Here is a 22,087-nt window from a genome sequence, read left to right as displayed (position 1 = left end):
TGGTAGGAATGACGTATGAAGAGAGATTGGGTCGATTAAGCTTATAGTCGCTAGAGTTTAGAAGAATGAGAGGGGATCTCATTGAAACTTATAAAATTCTAACAGGACTAGACAGACTAGATGCAGGAAGGATGTTCCCAATGGCAGGGAAGTCCAGAACCAGGGGTCACAGTCTAAGGATAAGGGGTAAGCCATTTAGGACTGAGATGAGGAAGAATTTCTTCACCCAGAGAGTGGAGAACCTGTGGAATTCTCTACCACAGAAGACAGTTGAGGCCAATTCATTAAATATATTCAAGAAGGAGTTGGATATATTTCTTAAGGCTAAGGGGATCAAGGGATATGGGGAGAAAGCAGGGACAGGGTACTGAATTTGGATGATCAGCCATGATCGCATTGAATGGCGGAGCAGGCTCGAGGGGCCGAATGGCCTACTCCTGCCTTCTACGTTTCTATGCCTTTATGTTAGCACCTAGAAGGACAAGAGCAGCAGGCACATGGGAACACCATCATCTCCAAGTACTCCGCCAAGTCGCACGCCATGCTGACAATGTTCCCTGTAAGCAGCACTTTATTCTGCACTGCCTGTTTCTTTTAATGCGCGGTCCATTAAATATTGCGCATGCGCAGAAATTTAACAATGGAAAAGCCGGGGAGCGGCCTGCACGGGACCTTTCCCATTACTGGGTGGCCTCGGAATGAACATTGCATGCTGACTTGGAAATATATTGCCGTTACTTCATCGTCGACAGGTCAAAATCCTGGAACTCCCTCCCTAACAGCACTATGGGAGTATCTTCACCACACAGACTGCAGCGGCTCAAGAAGGCAGCTCACCATCACCTTCTCAAGGGTAATTAGGGATGAGCAATAAATGCTGGACTTTCCAGCGATGGCCACATCCCGTGAATGAATGAAAAAAACATTGGTAAGCAGAGCTCTCTCAGTTCTACTGTCTAGGACACTCAACCAATGTGGGAAGACAAAATTAAAAGCCAGAGTTGTTGCTGTAAAATAGATTTGACAACTGGGGCACACAGTAGAACATAGCAACAGTATAAAGCCACTGCTAACAGGAGAGAAAACATTTGGGAAATACATCAAGATTACAGCTCCCATACTGTTGCTCTCATGCACTGCAGTGAGCAAAATCTCTTAAAACTGAATACAATTAGAATTCTCCAACCCGCTCCTTTAATCAATTCAGTCAAAAATGATGGTTGCCCATTTCTGGAAGAAACACCATCAACAAACTTGGTTTAAAATGTGGCAACACATTTCTGAAGTTGTGCAGTAGCAAATTAAGTTTCCACATACAGATGGACAGATTAAAACAAATGCGTCTCCTTTCGTCAACCAAGCAAGATAATTAAGGATGAGCAAGATCTCTTAAGGAGGCAGCAGCTGAAGGCCATACAAAATGTGCATTATATAAAAAGCATTTGATAGTGTGTGTGTTAATGAGGAAGATACACACAACTGTTGATACAAAATCTGCAGGTTACCGAAGAGTTCGAGTAATACAATACTACTTGACAGCACTTATTACATTTTGGCTTTGTGACAAAAGCTTCCACTTCAAGTTTGTGCAATTAAAAAACATAATTGACTATTAGTGATCATTCTGTAGGTGTGCAGCGGGGGATTTTTTTTTGAGAAGTAACTGGAGACATAAACCTAGAAGCATTCTCTGTTGCAAACACAAATTAAAAAGGTAAATTATTCACTATACAATTCAGCAATCAGCTTTCTTTGATGAAGTTACACACCACATGTCCTACCTAACTGGAAATATTGGTATTATCTGTCCCTTGAACAAATCCTGGCAGAAACCCAAATAACGCTGTTCCTGCACATATTAACACCTAATTAGGGTCACACTGAAAATAGAAGAGAGGGGAGGAAAATAGAAAGAAAAGGGAGAGATTGAGATTAAAGCAAAAAGTGTTTTTTTTTATTTTTTAAAAAGGGTCATTTATTAAGTATAATCTATTCTCAATGGTGGTGTCATTTTTTGCATTAAAAATTTGAATTATCCAGCAAATCAAATTAAGTAACAAACACAGGAGCGATTAATTTAACGCTTAAAAAATTCAAATCATCAGATAATTTTGAAACAAGGAACTTCAACTTATGAATAGACGACAAAGGGCGAATACCATACAACCATAGAAGTTTATAGCACAGAACAAGGCCATTCGGTCAATTGTGACTCTGCTGTCTCTTTTCTAGAATAATCCAAAACTAATCCCTCTGCCCCTAGCCCTGTATCATGCTCTGCTGCAAATATCTAACAAATTTTCCCTTAGAAAATACAATGGTCTCTGCCCCAACTTCTCCCTGTGTCAAAGCATTCCATGTTCCAACAAGCAATCTCCTCATTATGACAACTTTTAAATTGATGACCACCTAATGCTCCAGAAGAAACAGTCATTCCCGATTTACATCAAAACCTTGCATAATTTCAAAAACATTTATTAGATCGCCTCAGCCTTCTCTGCTCCATTGGGAATAGCTCCAAGATAAGATCTCTCCTCAATGATAATTTCCCAGCCAAGGTATCATCCTGGTGAATCTACGCTGTCCTATGGCTTTTCCATCCTTTGTATCAGTGTTGTCCAATATGTTAGCCACTAGTTACATGTGGCTAATTGGGATTCCATTGGTAAATAAAAATATATGAGTAACAGACACCATTGTTGGCCATGTGATTTCAATACTCATTCGCACAGCATTTGCACTTTAGTCTTTTTGCGCAGAAGGTGAAAAGCTATGTCCAAGTGTTTTTTGATCATTGTGTGCGCTTTACCTCATTAGTTAGTTCTTCTATTGGTCATCAGTTAAAATGGTGTAACACGAGTGAAAAAGCTGAACTTCAGCACCATGGGAACACCAGCAACATTGTGCGGAGGGGGGAGCGGTCACTGTGGTCAACTCAACCAATCTGAATAACTGCTCCAGGCCAGCAGAAGAAAGCCAGCCCAAGCAATAATGAGCAGCTCCAACAGGGCATGTCACGACAAAGGGCAAGCGGCACCCAACCGCATTTTGGATGGAGAGCAGGGGCGGGTCTCGTTGTGAGAGTCGCATCCTCAGTAATCACTCTGGTAAAGTCAAAGTACCACTCGCAACTGCTAGACAAAAACCTAGAAGCCACACTAAGATGTAGTGTGTCTGGTAAATTCACGGCAGAATTCCGAACTTTGGCAAAACAGAATGACTGCAAAGTTTTAGTGGATGGTGGTAGATGATTGTTAAGTAGATATACACGTGAAGTACATTTACCTGTATCATGTGTAGGGCATTTTCTACTAAAATTAATACATGTGCTGCCTGTGGCTCGTCACCAATTTCTATTGGACAACACTGCTTCATATAATGGGGCACCCAAAAATGCACACAGGACCTCCAACTGTGACCAAACCAATGTTTTATATAAATGTATTACTTTTTACTCATATGCTGTATGTTCCCATTTGTAAAACTCTTTGCACTTTCAGGGAATTAAGTATTCAATCCCCAGGTTTCTTGTTCATCCATATCTTTACATTGAGTGTATACTTCCATTCATTGTTTTTCCTTCCAAAATTTATTCTCTCATGCTTATCCACAATAAATTGCATCTGTCACCTGTCTGTTCGTTCTGCTAACCGAGCTGTCTTCCTGAAGCGTTTTACTTTCCTCCTTGATGCACGCCAAATCTTACTATTGCTGTGTCAGCAAATTTGGAGATTGTGTTCCCTATATACACGTACACACACACTAAGAACAAACGTGACCAACACTGGCACCTGGAATAAACCACTTCCAGCCCTTCTCGCTTTTCAACATGCACTTACCCTAACTCTCCTTGTCCTGTCCAATCAATCAACATTCTATCCATACTGCTACATTTCCCCTTGCATCATTTGTCTGAATTTAAACAAGACTCTTCAAATACTTTATTAAATAGCCTTTTAAATTTAAAAAAATGCACGACATTTACTCCACTTCCTTCATCTATCTAATCAGTCACCTCTTCAAAAAAAAGTTGTATTATTTTTCAAACACAATTTCTTTATAAGAACATAAGAAATAAGAGCAGGAGTAGGCCATTTGGCCCTTCGAGCCTGCTCCATCATTCAATGAGATCATGGCTGATCTTCTGCCTCAACTCCATTCACCGGTCCTATCGCCATATCCCTTGATGCCTTTACTAGTCAGAAATCTATCCACTTCTGTTTTGAATATACCCAATGACTGAGCCTCCACAGCCCTCTGGGGTAGAGAATTCCAAAGATTCACCACCCTCTGTGTAAAGAAATTTCTGCTCCACTCAGTCCTGAATGGCCTACCTTTTATCCAGAGGCTGTGGTCCCTGGTTCTAGACTCCCCAGCCAATGGAAACATTCTCCCAGAATCCACCCTATCAAGCCCTATAATAATTTTGTATGCTTCAATGAAATCCCCTCTCATTCTTCTGAAATCAAGAGAATACAGGCCCAGTTTACTCAATCTCTTCTCATGACAGTCCCGCCATCCTCTAATCAATCTCGTGAACCTTCGTTGCACTCCCTCTATGGCAAGTATATCCTTCCTTAGGTAAGGAGACCAAAATTGTACACGGTACTCCAGGTGTGCTCTCACCAAGGCCCTATATAATTGGAGTAAGACTTCTTTACTCCTGTACTCAAATCCTCTTGTAATGAAGGCCAGCATACCATTTGCCTTCCTACTCATGTACAAGGACACCCAGGTCCCTTTGAGCATCTGCATTCCCCAATCTTTCACCATTTAGGAAATACTCTGCCTTTCTGTTTTTTCTACCAAAGTGGATAACTTCACATTTATCCACATGATATTCCATCTGCCATGTTCTCGCCCACTCACTGAGCCTGTCGAGATCCCCTTGAAGCCTCTTCACAATTGACACTGCCACCTAACTTTGTATCATCAGCAAATTTGGAAACGTTACATTTAGTCCCCTCATCCAAATCATTGATGTAGATTGTGAATAGCTGGGGCCCAAGCACCGATCCTTGCGGTACCCCACTAGTCACAGCCTGCCATCCTGAAAAAGACCCGTTTATCCCTACTCTTTGTTTTCTGTCTGTTAACCAATTCTCAATCTATGCCAGTATATTACCCTTAATTCCACGTGCCCTAATTTTGTTCACCAACCTCTTGTGTGGACCCTTATCAAAGGCCTTCTGAAAATCCAAATACACCACATCTACCGGTTCCCCTAGGTCTACTCCACTAGTTACATCCTCAAAGAACTCAGTAGGTTTGTCAAACAGGATTTCCCTTTCATAAATCCATGCTGACTCTGCCCAATCTTACTATTAGTTTCTAAGTGCCCTGTTATTGCATCCTTTATAATAGATTCCAGTATTTTCCCAACTACTGATGTGAGACCAACAGGTCTGTAGTTTCCCGTTTTCTCTCTCCCTTTCTTAAATAGCAGGGTTACATTTGCTATCCTCCAATCTGCAAGAACCATTCCAAAATTCTATAAGATGACAATCAATGGGTCCACTATCCCAATGGCCACCTCTTTCAAAACCCTAGGATGTAGGTTATCCAGTCCTTGGGATTTATCAACTTTTAGTCCCATTAAGTTTGCTAGTACTGTTTTTTTTAAACTAATAATAATTTCTTTAAGTTCCTCATTCTGGCCACACCCTTGGTTTTCTCGTATTTCTGGTTTTTTTTTGTGTCTTCCTCCGTGAAGACAGAAACAAAGTATTTATTTAATTTCTCTGCCATTTCCTCATTATAAATTCTCCTGTCTGACTGTAAAGGACCTACATTTACCTTCACCAGTCCTTTTCTTTTCATACCTGTAGAAGTTTTTACAATCCGTTTTTATATTTTTCGCTAGCACAATCAAATTCTTGTCCTATTAACCCAGGCATTTCTAAACATTCACTCATTTTGTATCGATTTATGGACTCGAGTTTATCCATACCTGATGTTAGACCAACTAGTTTAAAGTCACCCATTTATCTGCCTTTCATTTCACTGGCTACTCTCTAGTCCAATTATATAATTTGCATATTTGAGGACTAAAAATTGTGCTCAGAGCCTCTGCTATCTCATCTCCAACTTCTTTTAACAACCTAGGGTGCACTCATCATAATAAAAAAGGTTAGAAGAGAAGAAAAAAGGGAGTTTAAGAAGGCAATGAGTATGAAGAGATTAATTTGGATATAGGGGACACAAAAATAGGGAGCATAGTTAACTACATGAGGACTGCAAACAATTTCAGGAAGACAGATTAGTGGGTTGAGTAAATATGTGACATTAATTTTAATGTGAGAAATGCAAGGTGATTAATTTCAGGAGGCTAAAAGCAGTTGAGGTAATCTACACGAAATGCCAAAAGTGGAAAAGGAGTAGAAGATCACAGAGACTTAGGACATCAGATATATAAATCTTTAAAAATGGAAGGACAAGTTGATGAAGCTGTAAAAAACATATTGGATCCTAGGTTTTATAAATAGGGGTATAGAGTACAAAAGCAAAGTAGTAATATTAAACCTACACAAATCATTGGCTAGGCTGCTGTTAGAATATGGTGTCTGGCTTTGGGTGCCTTATTTTAATCAGGATGTCAATGCCAAGGAGGATGCAGAAGAGATTCACTGAGATGATAAGAAGAATGAGGGCCTTCAGTTATGAGAGACTAGAGAAACAGAGTCTCTTTCCATTAGAGCAAAGGCAGCTAAGAGATAAAAGTGCTCAAAATTGAGGGGTTTTGACAAGGTAACCTGGAAGAAACTATCAACTGGTCAGTAAGTAAGTAATTAGAGGGCATAAATGTGTCTGAATGGATGTAAAAGAAACCCATGCCACTATATGAAGAGGAGCAAGAGCATTTCCTGATGTCCCGGCCAACACTTATCCCTCAAACAACACTACCAGAACAAATTAACTGGTCGTTTATCTCATCGCCGTTTGTGGGACATGGTTGCACGCAAAATGGCCGTTTCATTTGCCTAAATAACAACAGTTGCTGTACTTCAAAAGCATTGGCTGTGAAGCACTTTGGGATGTCTATATAAATGCAAGTTTATTCATGTCTGTTTCTTCATTGCGACTATTTTCATTGCAGCAGAGAATGCTAGGAGATTTAATATGGTTTTGAAAATTGAGGATTTTAATTGGATGAAGAGAGAAAGAACTATTCTTCTAGTTAGGGAATCAGTAATGAGATATCAACCATTTAAAAGTCACTAAGAGAGTGAGGAGATGGGTAAGGAAAAATGTCCTTCTGGAAAATCTGGTTTGAGAATGGAATGCCTTGCCACTGGGAGTAGTTGAAGCATTGCATCTTTAAAGGGAAGCGTAGACAAACATTTGAAGACACTGGGCTATGGGGAGAGTGCAGGGCAGTGGAATCAGTTTTGGACTCCTCTAACCAAGAGCTAGGGCAGACAAGATGGGCTGAATGGTCTCATTCTGTAAACTTCTGAAAATAGTTAGGTCATTTTAAAAGGACCAGAACAATAGTGGGATATGGTTTCCCATATGACAGCTGTAGCAAATCATCAACATATTTATAAAGAATGGTGCACAATTTCACTATAGCTAGTGCACACAGGCGTATTTTAATCCAACCCATCAAGGCATGCCAAATAGAAACCTGTAACAGTCCAACTGCAGCAGATGTCACACACACCAAACATACAATAATTTTCATTTTGCAAGCAATTTTTGAATGTTAATATTCATTAGATACCCCTTCACTGGGAAAAATGTACTAAGAATTACTCTCAATAATTGACATTTTGACTCTGTGGATAATTCAAATACTTTAATAAGTAGTTTAAATGCAAATGCTGAATTTATTTGTTAAACTGAATTTACTGTTTAATTCATGGGCAGATCAACCAACGGCTAACGCTAATGAATGGATATGAGGGACTTATTTCACAATTAACAGATTAACTGGATGATGCAGTCACTGCAACAAAGAAAATGCTGTGTAGTGCTCACACACAAAAAAGCAGTAATCAAAACAGATCCCTATAAACACTGGGAGAAAGTGTGTCCAGCAGAAATTCTCAGTGGCCTTCACAAGTTCAGAACTAATGCTGTGCAAATGTGCTCGGATTTCACCGTTGTCGAAATTCCTCAGTCTTGATCATATCAGCTCCCATGGTTACATGACGTGCAGAACAAAATTCCAACTTCTAAAGCTTTCTCCAAACATGTATCAAGTGCTTAAATATGTGTTTTCTAAAAAAACTAATGTCCATCGGTCTGAATAACACTGAAAAAAGATTGATCACCGGCAATAACCAAAATAAAAAGACTTGGGGTCTGAGAAAAATATTCAAACCAGATTTAATAAAGAAAAATGTACTTTTATTTCTGCAATTCTGTGTCAAATATTTTAAACTGGTTTTTAATGTTGTGGAGAAATCCACTTTATAAAAGTGCCTTTTAATAACAAAGCACTTTATAAAAATTAAAAAAAAGGCTACTGATTTGTATTTTTGAACATTCTCAAAGTTAGTCATCTTCAGGCATAATTAGAGTAATTTCTCAAATTAGTCACGGGTGGTGTAACTGATACTTGTGTCTAAATTTTTTATCAATAACTGAAAATTTTAAATATATTAAAATAAACAGCTTAATCACCTAAATTTAATGGTAATTAGATTTTGCACACAAGGCAGGCTGACAAGTTTGGCTGAAAATAAACAGTGGCAAGATGAACAGGATGTGGTTTAAAAAGGGCCAATAAATAGATTGTTTGAAATGGATCCTCTTGCTGATGGAATAATTGAAAGGCAACAGTTTCAGTTTTTTGTTAGCCTGGTTCAGACAAATTTCAGAGGTCTTTTTCGAAGAAATATATATTCTCGAAATGTGCAGAAAATTTCACGCACGTTCAGTTCTCTCCTCTCTCAATAGGGCCATTTTTAATGTACGCATTCAGAAGTGAATGTTGGCAAAGGATCAAGTTCCAGATAGGAAAAAATAATTTTAACACCAAAAAAACTGGTTGGCAAGTAACTGCCTATGCACGATTGAGTGACCATTTTATGGCTGCACAGCATTGTATGCATGGGCCACCATATTGTCCCAATCAATAATGCTAGTCTGCCTAATAATGTGCAATGGTACGCTGGCCTTCATTACAAGAGGATTTGAGTACAGGAGTAAAGAAGTCTTACTCCAATTATATAGGGCCTTGGTGAGGCCACACCTGGAGTACTGTGTACAATATTGGTCTCCTTACCTAAGGAAGGATATACTTGCCATAGATGGAGTGCAATAAAGGTTCACGAGATTGATTCCTGGGATGGCGGGACTGTCGTATGAGAAGAGATTGAGTAAACTAGGCCTGTATCCTCTTGATTTCAGAAGAATGAGGGGGGATCTAATTGAAGCATACAAAATTAATACAGGGCTTGGTAGAGTGGATGCTGGGAGAATGTTTCCATTGGCTGGGGAGTCTAGAACCAGGGGCCACAGCCTCCAGATAAAAGGTAGGCCATTCAGGACTGAGATGAGAAATTTCTTCACAGAGGGTGGTGAATCTTTGGAATTCTCTACCCCAGAGGGCTGTGGAGGCTCAGTCATTGGGTATATTCAAAACAGAAGTGGATAGATTTCTGACTAGCAAGGGCATCAAAAGATATGGCGATAAGGCCGGTGAATGGAATGGAGGCAGATCAGCCATGATTTCATTGACTGGCGGAGCAGGCTCGAAGGGCCGAATGACCTATTCCTGCTCCTATTTCTTATGTTTAGTTCATATATTTATTTGCCTATACAGGTAGACTACCCTTTATCCGGACTTCCGAAAACCGAAACCCTCTAAAAACCGAAGGTTTTTTCGTTCAGCGTAAGTCGCGCGTACGAACGAAAAAACCTTCGGTTTTTAGAGGGTTCCGGTTTCGGAAGTTCGGTTAAAGGGTAAGTCGTGCGCACGACCCCCCGCGGACCCCGCCGGCCCCGACAACCGCCGACCCCGACAACCGCCGACCCCCCCGCGGACCCCGCCGACCCCCCGCCCGAAATCCGAAATTCTCCTTTATCCGAAACTCGGCTGGTCCCGAGGTTTTCGGATAAAGGATAGTCTACCTGTATAACAATCAGTGATTACCCTTCAAAAAGCAAGTCATTGGCTGTGAAGCACTTTGGGAAGTCCTGAGGAAGTGAAAGGCACGATTATAAATGCAAGTTCATTTTTCTTTCTTTAAGTAAAATTGTAACATTTTTCAAAAACTTTTTTGGGCCACTTAATAAAATTTTTTTAAATATCCTGGTTGGTTTCGTTACAAATACTCTATACCTTTCAAAAATAAATACGCCGATACGTGCCCGCTATATGCGGTGGGGACTGAATGTGCCAACTTCATTTGCCAACTACACGCGGTGGCCAGTAAATCCATCTGAATGAACCAAGACATTGTAGCAGAGGTTGACCAGATCTCACGTTAAACATATCAGCTGATTGAAGCTGCTCGAAGTCTCCGCTATCCGACTGCTTTGGGTAGTCAGTAACAGTGCAAACAGCTGATTGAAGCTGCCTGGATTCCCCATCAGCTATTCGCACTGTTAACAACTACAGGAGACAGTAGAGGCTTCAGGCAGCTTCAATCAGCTAATACGTTTAACACAAGATCAGGTCAAACTCTGCTACAGTGTCTTGGTTCTATTTATGTCACTGCGGTTCTAACATCTGCCTGTTTATGTTGCAAACTGATTGGATACAGCCATAAAAAAAATTGACTTCTAAACAGTCAGTAAGTACAGAACTGCACAAAATAGCCAGTGCGCTTAATACATTTGAAGCAGCGCCATTGCAACTGACACCTATGGCGGACAAACGGTTAGCCCCATTTGCCTGACATAGACTGCTGTCAGTGATAAGCGAGGACAGAGTATGTGGTGGGGACCTAACTGAGATTTACTATGCACCTGAAATTAAATCTTTACAAAAATACAGGCAGTGCCTGTTCGAAGAAGCTAATGCAGTCACCAATCAGGAAATCACAGATTTCTTTGAAGTTGGATTGTGAACTGGAAGAGGGCATTTAAACCACGCAGAGAAAGGAATGGTGCAAGGGTCAAGGATGTCTCGGAGCAGCTGCAGGGAATTCTGGAGGGGGAGGGTTAAGAGCCAGCTGTCGTGGTGCATATAGGTACCAACGATATAGGTAAAAAACAGGATGAGGTCCTAAAAGCTGAGTTAGGAGGTAAATTAAAAAACAGGACCTCAAAAAGGTAGTCTCAGGATTGCTACCAGTGCCACATGCTAGTCAGAGTAGAAATAGAAGGATATTTCAGATGAATACGTGGCTAGAGGAATAGTGCAAGGGAGAAGAATTCAAATTCCTGGGACATTGGAACCAGTTCTGGGGGAGGGGGGAAACCAGTACAAACTGGACGGTTTGCACCTGGGCAGGACCGGGACCGATATCCTAGGGGGAGTGTTTGCTAGTGCTGTTCGGGAGGGTTTAAACTAACATGGCAGGGGGTTGGGAACCTGTGCAGGGAAACAGAGGAAAGGGAAGCAAGGATAGAAGCAAAAGACAGGAAGGAGAAAAGCAAAAGTGGAAGGCAGAGAGATCAAGGGTGTAAATCAAACAGGGCCACAGTGAATAATAATTCTAAAAGGACCAAGAGTGTTGAAAAAACAAGCCCGACGGCTTTGTGTCTTAATGCGAGGAAGGAGCATGCGTAATAAGGTGGATGAATTAGCTGCGCAAATAGATGTAAACGGATATGATATAATTGGGATTACGGAGACATGGCTCCAGAGTGACCAAGTCTGGGAATTCAACATTCAGGGGTATTCAATATTCAGGAAGGACAGGCAAAAAGGAAAAGGAGGTGGGGTAGCACTGCTGGTTAAAGAGGAGATTAACACAACAGTAAGGAAGGATATTAGCTCAGATGATGTAGAATCTGCATGGGTAGAGCTGAGAAATACCATGGGGCAGAAAACGTTAGTGGGAGTTGTATACAGACCCCCAAACAGTAATTCTGAGGTTGCGGATGGCATTAACTCCAAACCAATGTCAACACCTTCACCGAAGCGTACGAGAGCATGGGCCTTACACTAAACATCCGTAAGACAAAGGTCCTATACCAACCTGCCCCTGCCACACAGTACTGCCCCCCAATTATCAAAATCCACAACAAGGCCTTGGAAAACGTGGACCACTTTCTATACCTCGGGAGCCTACTGTCAACAAGGGCAGACATCGACGACGAATTCCAACACCGTCTTCAGTGTGCCAGTGCAGCCTTTGGTTGCCTGAGGAAGAGAGTGCTTGAAGACCAGGACCTCAAACCCGGTACTAAGCTCATGGTCTACAGAGGAGCAGTGATACCCACCCTGCTGTATGCCTCAGAGACATGGACCATGTACAGCAGGCACCTCAAAGCACTGGAGAGGTACCACCAACACTGCCTCCGCAAGGTCCTGCAAATCCATTGGCAGGATAGGCGCACCAACGTCAGTGTTCTTGCTCAGGCCAACATCCCCAGCATCGAAGCTTTGACCACGCTCAATCAGCTCCGATGGACGGGTCACATTGTCCGCATGCGTGATACGAGACTCCCAAAACAAGCGCTCTACTCGGAGCTCCGGCACGGCAAGAGAGCCCCCGGTGGGCAGAGGAAACGCTTCAAGGACACCCTCAAAGCCTCCTTGAAAAAGTGCAACATCCCCACCGACACCTGGGAATCCCTGGCCCAAGGCAGCATAAAGTGGAGGAGAAGCATCTGGGAAGGCGCCGAACACCTCAAGTCTCTTCGCCGGGAGCAAGCGGAAGCCAAGCGCAGGCAGCGCAAGCACCCCACCCACCCGCCCCTTCAACCACCGTCTGCCCCACCTGTGACAGAGACTGTAGGTCCAGCATTGGACTAATCAGTCATCTGCAAAATCATTTTTAATGTGAAAGCACAGTTCCGAGGGACTGCCTAAGAAGAAGGGAAAAGCGGGAAATTAGAGACGCGTGCAATAAGGGCACAGCAGTAATCATGGGTGACTTTAATCTACATATATAGAAACATAGAAGATAGGAGTAGGCTATTCGGCCCCTCGAGTCCGCTCCGCCATTTAATGAGATCATGGCTGATCAACCATATTCAGTACCCTGTCCCTGCTTTCTCCCCATATCCCTTGATCCCTTTAGCCTCAAGAAATATATCCAACTCCTTCTTGAATATATTTAATGAATTGGCCTCAACTGCCCTGAGTGGCAGAGAATTCCACAGGTTCACCACTCTCTGGGTGAAGAAATTCCTCCTCATCTCAGTCCTAAATGGCTTACCCCTTATCCTTAGACTGTGACCCCTGGTTCTGGACTCCCCTACCATCGGGAACATCCTTCCTGCATCTAGTCTGTCTCGTCCTGTTAGAATTTTATAAGTTTCAATGAGATCCCCTCTCATTCTTCTAAACTCCAGCGAATATAAGCCCAATCGACCCAATCTCTCCTCATACGTCATTCCTGCCATCCCAGGTATCAGTCTGGTGAATCTTCGCTGCACTCTCTCCATGGCAAGAACACCCCTCCTCAGATAAGGCGACCAAAACTGCACACAATACTCAAGGTGTGGTCTCACCAAGGCCCTGTACAACTGCAGCAAGACATCCTTGCTCCTGTACTCGAATCCTCTCACTATGAAGGCCAACATACCATTTGCCTTCTTAACCGCCTGCTGCACCTGCATGCTTACCTTCAGCGACTGGTGCACAAGGACATCCAGGTCTCGTTGCACTTCCCCTTTTCCCAATCTATTGCCGTTCAGATAATAATCTGTCTTCCTGTTTTTGCCACCGAAGTGGATAACCCCGCATTTATCCACATTATACTGCATTTGCCATGCATCTGCCCAAGCACTCAACCTGTCCAAATCGTACTGGAGTTTCTCTGCATCCTCCTCACAGCACACACACCCACCCAGCTTTGTCTCGTCTGCAAACTTGGAGATATTACATCTAGTTCCCTTGTCTAGATCATTTATATATAGTGAATAGCTGGGGTCCTAGCACCGATCCCTGCGAGACCCCACTAGTCACTGCCTGCCACTCGGAAAAAAATCAGTTTATTCCAACTCTTTGCTTCCTGTCTACCAACCAGTTCTCTATCCAAGACAGTACCTTACCCCCAATCCCATGTGCTTTAACTTTACATGCTAATCTCTTATGCGGGACCTTATCGCAAGCCTTCTGAAAGTCCAAATACACCACATCCACTTATGCTATCCCTAATCTCCAAAGAGTAATGCTGAGGTTGGGGATGGCATTGAACGGGAAATTAGACACACGTGCAATAAGGGCACAGCAGTTATCATGGGTGACTTTAATCTACATATAGATTGGGCTAACCAAATTAGTAACAATACAGTGGAGGAGGAATTCCTAGAGTGTATACGGGATGGTTTCCTGGACCAATATGTCAAGGAACCAACTAGAGATCAGGCAACCTTAGACTGGGTATTATGTAATGAGAAAGGATTAATTAGCAATCTTGTTGTGCGAGGCCCCTTGGGGAGGAGCGATCATAATATGATCGAATTCTTCATTAAGATGGAGAGTGAAGTAGTTGACTCAGACTAGGGTCCGGAAATTACGATGGTATGAGGCGCGAGTTGGATAGGATGGATTGGGGAACGTTATTTAAAAGGGTTGACGGTGGATAGGCAATGGCAAACATTTAAAGATTGCATGGATGAACTACAGAATTTGTTCATCCCAGTCTGGCATAAAAATGAAACAAAAAAGGTGGCGCAACTGTGGTTAACAAGGGAAATTAGGGATAGCATAAGATCCAAGGAGAGGACATATAAATTGGCCAGAAAAAGCAGCAAACCCGAGGATTGGGAGCAGTTTATGATTCAGCAAAGGATGACAAAAGGATTAAGAGGGGGGAAATAGAGTACGAGAGTAAGCTTTCAGGGAACATAAAAACTGACTGTAAAAGCTTCTATAGATATTTGAAGAGAAAAAGATTGGTGAAGTCAAGCGTAGGTCCCTTGCAGTCAGAATCAGGGGAATTTATAGTGGGGAACAAAGAAATGGCAGACCAATTAAATACATACTTTGGTTCTGTCTTCACAACGGAGGACGCAAATAACCTCCCAGAGATGTCGGGGAACATAGGGTCTAATGAGAGGGAGGAACTGAATGAAATCAGTATTTGTAGGGAAATTGACGGGATTGAAAGCCGATAAATCCCCAGGGCCTAAGGTACTTAAGGAAGTGGCCCTAGAAATAGTAGATGCATTGCTGGTCATCTGCCAAAATTCTATAGACTCTGGAACAGTTCCCATGGATTGGAGGTAGCTAATGTAACCCCATTATTTAAAAAAGGTGGGAGAGAGAAAACGGGGAATTATAGACCAGTAAGCCTGATGTAATAGTGCACTTGGATAACAGCGACAGGATCGGACAAAGTCAACATGAATTTACAAAAGGTAAATCGTGCTCGACTAATCTACTGGTATTTTGAGGATGTAACTGGTAGAATAGATAAGGGAGAACCAGTGGATGTGGTGTATTTGGACTTTCAGAAGGCTTTTGATGAGGTCCCGCATAAGAGATTAGCATGTAAAGTTAAAGCACATGGGATTGGGGGTAAGGTACTGACTTGGGTAGAGAACTGGTTGGCAGACAGGAAGCAAAGAGTTGGAATAAACGGCTCTTTTTCCGAGTGGCAGGCAGTGACTCGTGGGGTACCACAGGGATCGGTGCTAGGCCCCAGCTGTTCACAATATATATTAATGATCTAAACGAGGGAACTAGATGTAATATCTCCAAGTTTGCAGACGACACAAAGCTGGGTGGGCGTGTGTGCTGTGAGGAGGATGCAGAGAAACTCCAGTATGATTTGGACAGGTTGGGTGATTGAGCAGATGCAGTATAATGTGGATAAATGCAAGGTTATCCACTTTGCTGGCAAAAACAGGAAGGCAGATTATCTGAACGGCAATAGATTGGGAGAAGGGGAAGAGCAACGAGACCTGGGTGTCCTTATGCACCAGTCGCTGAAGGTAAGCATGCAGGTGCAGCAGGTGGTTAAGGCGGCAAATGGTATGCTGGCCTTCATAGCGAGAGGATTCGAGTACAGGAACAAGGATGTCTTGCTGCAGTTGTACAGGGCCGTGGTGAGACCACACCTTGAGTATTGTGCGCAGTTTTGGTCGCCTTATCTGAGGAAGGATGTTCTTGCCATGGAAGGAGTGCAGCGAAAATTCACCAGACTGATACCTGGGATGGCAGGAATGACGTATGAGGAGAGATTGGGTCGATTGGGCTTATATTCGCTGGAGTTTAGATGAACGAGAGGGGATCTCATTGAAACGTATAAAATTCTAACAGGACTAGACAGACTAGATGCAGGAAGGATGTTCCCGATGGCGGGGGAGTCCAGAACCAGGGGTCACAGTCTAAAGATAAGGGGTAAGCCATTTAGAACAGAGATGAGGAGGAAGTTCTTCTGGTGAACCTGTGTAAATCTCTACCACAGAAGGCAGTGGAGGCCAGTTCATTAAATATATTCAAGAAGGAGTTGGATATATTTCTTAAGGCTAAAGGGATCAAGGGATATGGGGAGAAAGCAGGGACAGGGTACTGAATTTGGATGATCAGCCATGAACTCATTAAATGGCGGAGCAGGCTTGAGGGGCCGAATGGCCTACTCCTGCTCCTATCTTCGTTGTTTTTATGTTCCTATGTTAATGGTAAAAGGAGTTCTTAGAAAAATGCTGGCGGCCTTTGCGAGATTTGTCTTTGGCAGTGTGTCCAAACATGCTTTCCGACTGACTGGTCCTGTTATATGTTGAGAAATTACTCAACTTTGTCACCAGATAATTATCAGTGATGAATCCAGAATTATGGTCCATTTGTCAGAAGAGAAGCTCTAAACCAAGCAGGCCTGTCAGATAGCATTGCCTAATGACAGCAGTGCATGGATATTACAGGATGAAGATTATTGCTAGAACAGTAGCAGAAACAATGCTGATATACAAGCCAGACCTCCATGTTTAAGCCAGGAACAAAGAGTTGCTGCAGCTGCACACCAACATTCTGTATTGATCTCAAAAGTCCACAGAGAATTCCTGCAGCAGAGCACACACTGCTTCTCCTGCCTGTAGAACTCTCTCCCAATTAAGTTTGTTGCCTGGACCTCAGAATTTTAAGCACAATTAACCACTGCTACTCGATCAGGATTGCTGAAGCATGCTTCATCCAGAGGACAGTTGTTTCCCATTGGCACCCCAATAAATTTTCTCTAAACTTTTGTGTTCCCATCAGACCCAATTGTACAAGACACCTTTTTTTGTGTTAGTTATCTATTTCAATGCTTCTTTAATATGCCACCTAAAACATAAGTTTAAAAAAAAAGTCTGCCCATCTATCTAGAGTACTCAATCTGGAACACAATAGATTCTTCAATATTATTTACAGTTCATCTAACTATGTCAAAAACTTTCCCCGTACAAGCTGGTAAAATATTTTTACGGTGCTATTTGTATCCAAGTGCATCCAGCTTTTTAAGATTCATTGGGGGAAACGGAGTTCAAAAAGGTCCTTGTGGAAAAAAATTTACTAACTGAAAATTGGACCTATTAGGGTATCATGGACTCATCTGAAGGCTTGGTAGAAAGGGAATGAAATTGATCTCTCGAGAATCCATGTAATTTGTTCATCCCAGTTTCACTTAGATGACTTGACCCAGAGTGATGGAGATAATAGGAATTATTCAACCCTCTGCCTATAGTATCAATGCATTAAGCCGGTCATGGCATTGCCTTTCTCAGAGGTAATTGCTAACTGGTTTAAAATGAATCAGTCAGTCTCTTAACTTAACTAATTTAATCTGAATATGTAATGATACTGGATTTTTTTTTTCAAGCATTCATTTAACTTGCATTTATATATAGTGTTCGCTAAAACTTACTTTCATAGCCACATCTCTTCTCAACAACCGTCTCTGGCTCTGACTCATTCCACATGGGGTTCTGATGAAGGGTCATCAGAAATGAAACATTAACCCTACCTTGCTCTCTCCACAGATGCTGCCTGGCCTGCTAAATGTTTCCAGCATTGTCTGTTTTTATTTCAGATTTCCAGCATCTGCAGTACTTTGCTTTTTGCATTTATATATAGCACTTATATAATGATATACTGGAATGTTTTTAAAATATTCACTTAACAGAGGCATAACAACTTGCATTTATAACACCTTTAACAGAAAATGCTGCAAGACAGTGCTGGGAAAGGGGGGGGGGGGGGAAATATGAATAAAACAATCGACACCAAGCTTTGGTGGGAGAGTTAGGACAAGTGAGCAATAGCTTGATTGATAAGATAAGTTGTATGTCTAGAGTCAGAGCCCAATAAAACTCAGGAGCAATGCAGAGCAAGACTCCGTTGTAGGAGGGAAGGGGGGGGGTGGGGAAAGGAGGGAAGGATGAGGAAAGAGTCTCGTTTTGTTTCAGAGTGAGGTCAGGCCATTATTCCAGATTTACACTACAAGCAGTTAGCATTAGTAGAAAGTTATGCTGTTTCACGCTGGCATTATACTTAGTGTATAAGCACCCTAACTGGCATTATTCCATAGTATATCGAAGATGACAAAAAGAAACATTTTATTTTATTCATGTATTAAAAAATTTGCTAAATGTTTTCAGGAACTGCAGTGTATATATTTTTTCTAAACATAACATTAACGAACTACCCGAGAAGCCTGTTGAGCTGAAGAGGTAGCCAAGGGCAAAGACTGCAAGAAAAAGGAGACAGGAAAGTGCAAAGAATTAAGGGAAATTATTGAGCGGAATTTGGGTGGTGCACAGAAATCCACATCCAAATCAGACACCTGTCAATGAGCGTGACAAGCTAGGACAAGCCACTGCCATCTGTGCATTAGAGAAATATGCAATCAATGTAAAAAGCTGTATGCTAATACAAATCTTGCATATCATGGAAATATAAGATGCTACAATTTCAAATGATAGTGACCGCTCATTACCATGTTCCCTATTACCATTTAATTCAACAAGGTAATATTTACCAATTATAAAAATCTAGTATATTTCAGTAGAACTTTAGGTTCATAGATTAAACTGAACTGCTTAGATCAAAACTGATAAAAAAGCATTACAATAATTTGTGTGCTAAAAAATGCATGCAAGGGGTCACCTACCTGAATAGGTCCAACTGACATCAGCAGGTTTTTCAACTGGAAATCAGTGGTTGAAGAAGAAAGCCCTTCAATTGACACCACACATGGTTGAGGTCTGCATTCCACCACTCGCAGATTCTGTTTATGTTGCATCATGCGTCCTCGGCCCATCTGGCCTGGTAATGCTATGCCGCGCCCCTGCATAATGACCTGTAGAGAACACAACACTCAGCCAATTTATTTTGTCCTTGGGGTGTCAGCTTGTGGCTCAAAACTTTCTGTGGGTCATACAATGGTTTCACAGCAACATTTACTGTGTGAAACTAGTTTAAGATAAGGTTATATTTTTAAAGCTGCTATGCCCCATATTTAACCAATAACTACGATCCCTAAAATCATGAATCAGCTTCAGTACTTTCAACTGGAGGCAATATTTTAACAGCAAAGCCCGAATCTATATGCACGAAAGAATTTGCTTGCCTCTGCAAAAGAGATAATAGGGCTACTGATGCACTATTTTGCTTAAACACCGGTTTTGTGTTGAAATTATACCAACAAAGGAAAACAAAAGGAATATTGCTGTGTAATAATTTGGGAACATTTAAAATAATTTGAAGACTTAAGGCCTGCACAGACACTATCCCCTAAGAAGGTTGGGTATACAGAGACGACTGAAAAATGAAAGAGTCGTCACAGTCAAGATTCCCCCAAAATTGGATAGGGCGGTGGGAATACTAGATTATCTAGGTGACTACATTGCATGTGTGATCTTGCAATGCAGTTTGTTCAACAGGGGTAAGAGGCTGATAGGAGGTAAACGCACAAATTAAAAAGCTGTATCCTTGAGAGAAAATGGAATGGTACAAGGGCAATAAAAAAAAACTAAGTGCACGTTGAACTACAAAAAATTAGTAAAACTATATTGAAAGTTGACGATATCAGTTACACCAAAGTGGCACAACAATGTAGGAGATAAATTCAGAAACTAAATCAGCCTGGAGCAGAAGAACATCCAGTTGTTAACTATCTTGAGCAGTCTGATCAAGAATATTTTGCAAGTACACAAATTATTCCATGCAGCTGCCCTGCAAAGGAAGTCAAGAGAAATTCTTGCATAACAATCCAAGAGGCGACAATTAATAAAATGAGCTTTTACCTTTCCTGGCAGCCCTTAACCAACTTCGCTTAGCTAGCCAAACTTCCTAGACTAACCAACACCTTGATTCTGTTTATATAGAAAAACTAATTTCTACAAATATTAATAAAGTGGTCTCAGACATATTTAGTGACAGATAAACCTTGATCTCCTGAGGCTGAAAAAAATTCAACCATGTCCAACATTTGGGGCATGACCTAAAGACTCTATCCTGTCAACCATCAAAGCATGACATTTACTCACTGGAGAGGAGCAAGAAATGCTAATATTTTCAAACTGAAGAACACAAGATCACACACAACTTGAGTTCAAATGAGCTTGTGAGGAACAAGGTTCGGATCCCGGGGATAGTCATTAACTTGCATTTATGTAGCGTAAATGTTACCTGCCACTTGTCAGCCCAAGCCTGAATGTTATCCAGGACCTGTATAGTAGTTGCACTAATTTTGTACTTCATTGTAAGGTATGCCTGGCATTGCTCCTGGCACACATTGAACCAGGACTGATCTCCTAAGAAGTAGTGAGGGATATGCCAGGCCATGAAATTATAGGTTGCAATGATTTACAATGCTGCTGCTTCTGATGGCCCACAGCATCTCAGATGCCAAGTTTTGGGCTGCTAGATCTGTGCTTAGGCTATGCCACTTAGCATAATGGTCACACCACATTGCATGATGGAGGATATCCTCACAGTGGAGACAAAACTTAGTCTTCACAAGGAGCGTCAATGCTATCGTGGACAGATATGTCTGCAACAGAGAAGTCAGTGAGCCGAGTTCCTCGTGTTGGTTCCCTCACCATCTGACACAGGCACAGACCGGCAGATGTGTCCTACAGGAGTCAGCCAGCTCAATCAGTGAGGGTAATATTTTGCCACTCTTGGTGGACACTGAGGTTCCCTAGCCAGGGTATATTCTGTGTTATTGCTTCCCGCAGAGCTTCCTCCAACTACTGTTCAATATGGAGGAGTGTTGACTGAACAGTTATGGGGGGTACAGGAGGTGGTGATCAGCAGGTTTCTTTGACCTTGTTTGACCCGAAGCCTTGAATCTTCATGAGGTCTGTAGACAATGTTGAGGACTCCCAGGGCCACTCTCACCTGACTGTATGCCACTGCCCTCACCTCTGGCAGATCTCTCCAGTCACTGGGACCAGGCATACCCAGGGATGACGATGGAAGAATCTAGAATGTTGGCTGATTGATGTATTCTGTCAAGTATGAATTCATCCGCTGTTTGATTAGTCTGGGGGACAGTTTTCCTCACTTGGGCACTAGCTCCTGGATGTTGGTGAGCAGGACTTTGCAGGGTCAACTGGGCAGAGATAGCCTTAGTCTTATAATATGATGCCTAGGTCACTGCCAAAAGGTCAGGTTGATTTTCTTATTAATGAACGTAATAACATAAGATGTAGGAGCAGGAGTAAGTCATTTGGCCCCTCGAGCCTGCTCCACCATTCAATAAGATATGGCTGATCGGATCTTGGCCTCAACTCCACTTCCCTGCCCACGCCCCATAACCCTTCACTCCCTTACCTTTCAAAAATCTGTCTGTCTCCACCTTAAATATATTCAATGACCCAGTCGCCACAGCTCTCTGGGTGCCCCCTTGTTCTGAAATTATGCCCCCTAGTTCTAGATTCCCCCACGAGGGGAAACATCCTCTCTGCATCTACCCTGTCAAGCCCCTTCAGAATCTTATATGTTTCAATAAGATCCCCTCTCATGCTTCTAAACTCCAATGAGTATAGACCCAACCTGCTCAACCTTTCTTCATAAGACAACCCCTTC

General features: G+C 42.1%; 1 protein-coding gene across 6 annotated transcripts in view; it reads right to left on the bottom strand.

The window, feature by feature from the left end:
• The window catches only part of rbm33a (RNA binding motif protein 33a), a 170,792-nt gene that overhangs the window by 18,173 nt on the left and 130,532 nt on the right, over nt 1-22,087 (bottom strand). For all 6 annotated transcript variants that reach the window (XM_085987527.1, XM_085987530.1, XM_085987533.1 and 3 more), the window contains one exon: nt 19,164-19,352. In XM_085987527.1, coding sequence (XP_085843653.1) covers nt 19,164-19,352 — 189 coding nt within the window. The remainder of the gene's footprint in view (nt 1-19,163; nt 19,353-22,087) is intronic.

The sequence above is a fragment of the Somniosus microcephalus genome, chromosome 5 (assembly GCF_052327205.1).
Source record: "Somniosus microcephalus isolate GS21.2 chromosome 5, FLI_Smic_1.0, whole genome shotgun sequence".
Classification (NCBI taxonomy): domain Eukaryota; kingdom Metazoa; phylum Chordata; class Chondrichthyes; order Squaliformes; family Somniosidae; genus Somniosus; species Somniosus microcephalus.
This window is presented reverse-complemented; position numbering and strand designations above follow the sequence as displayed.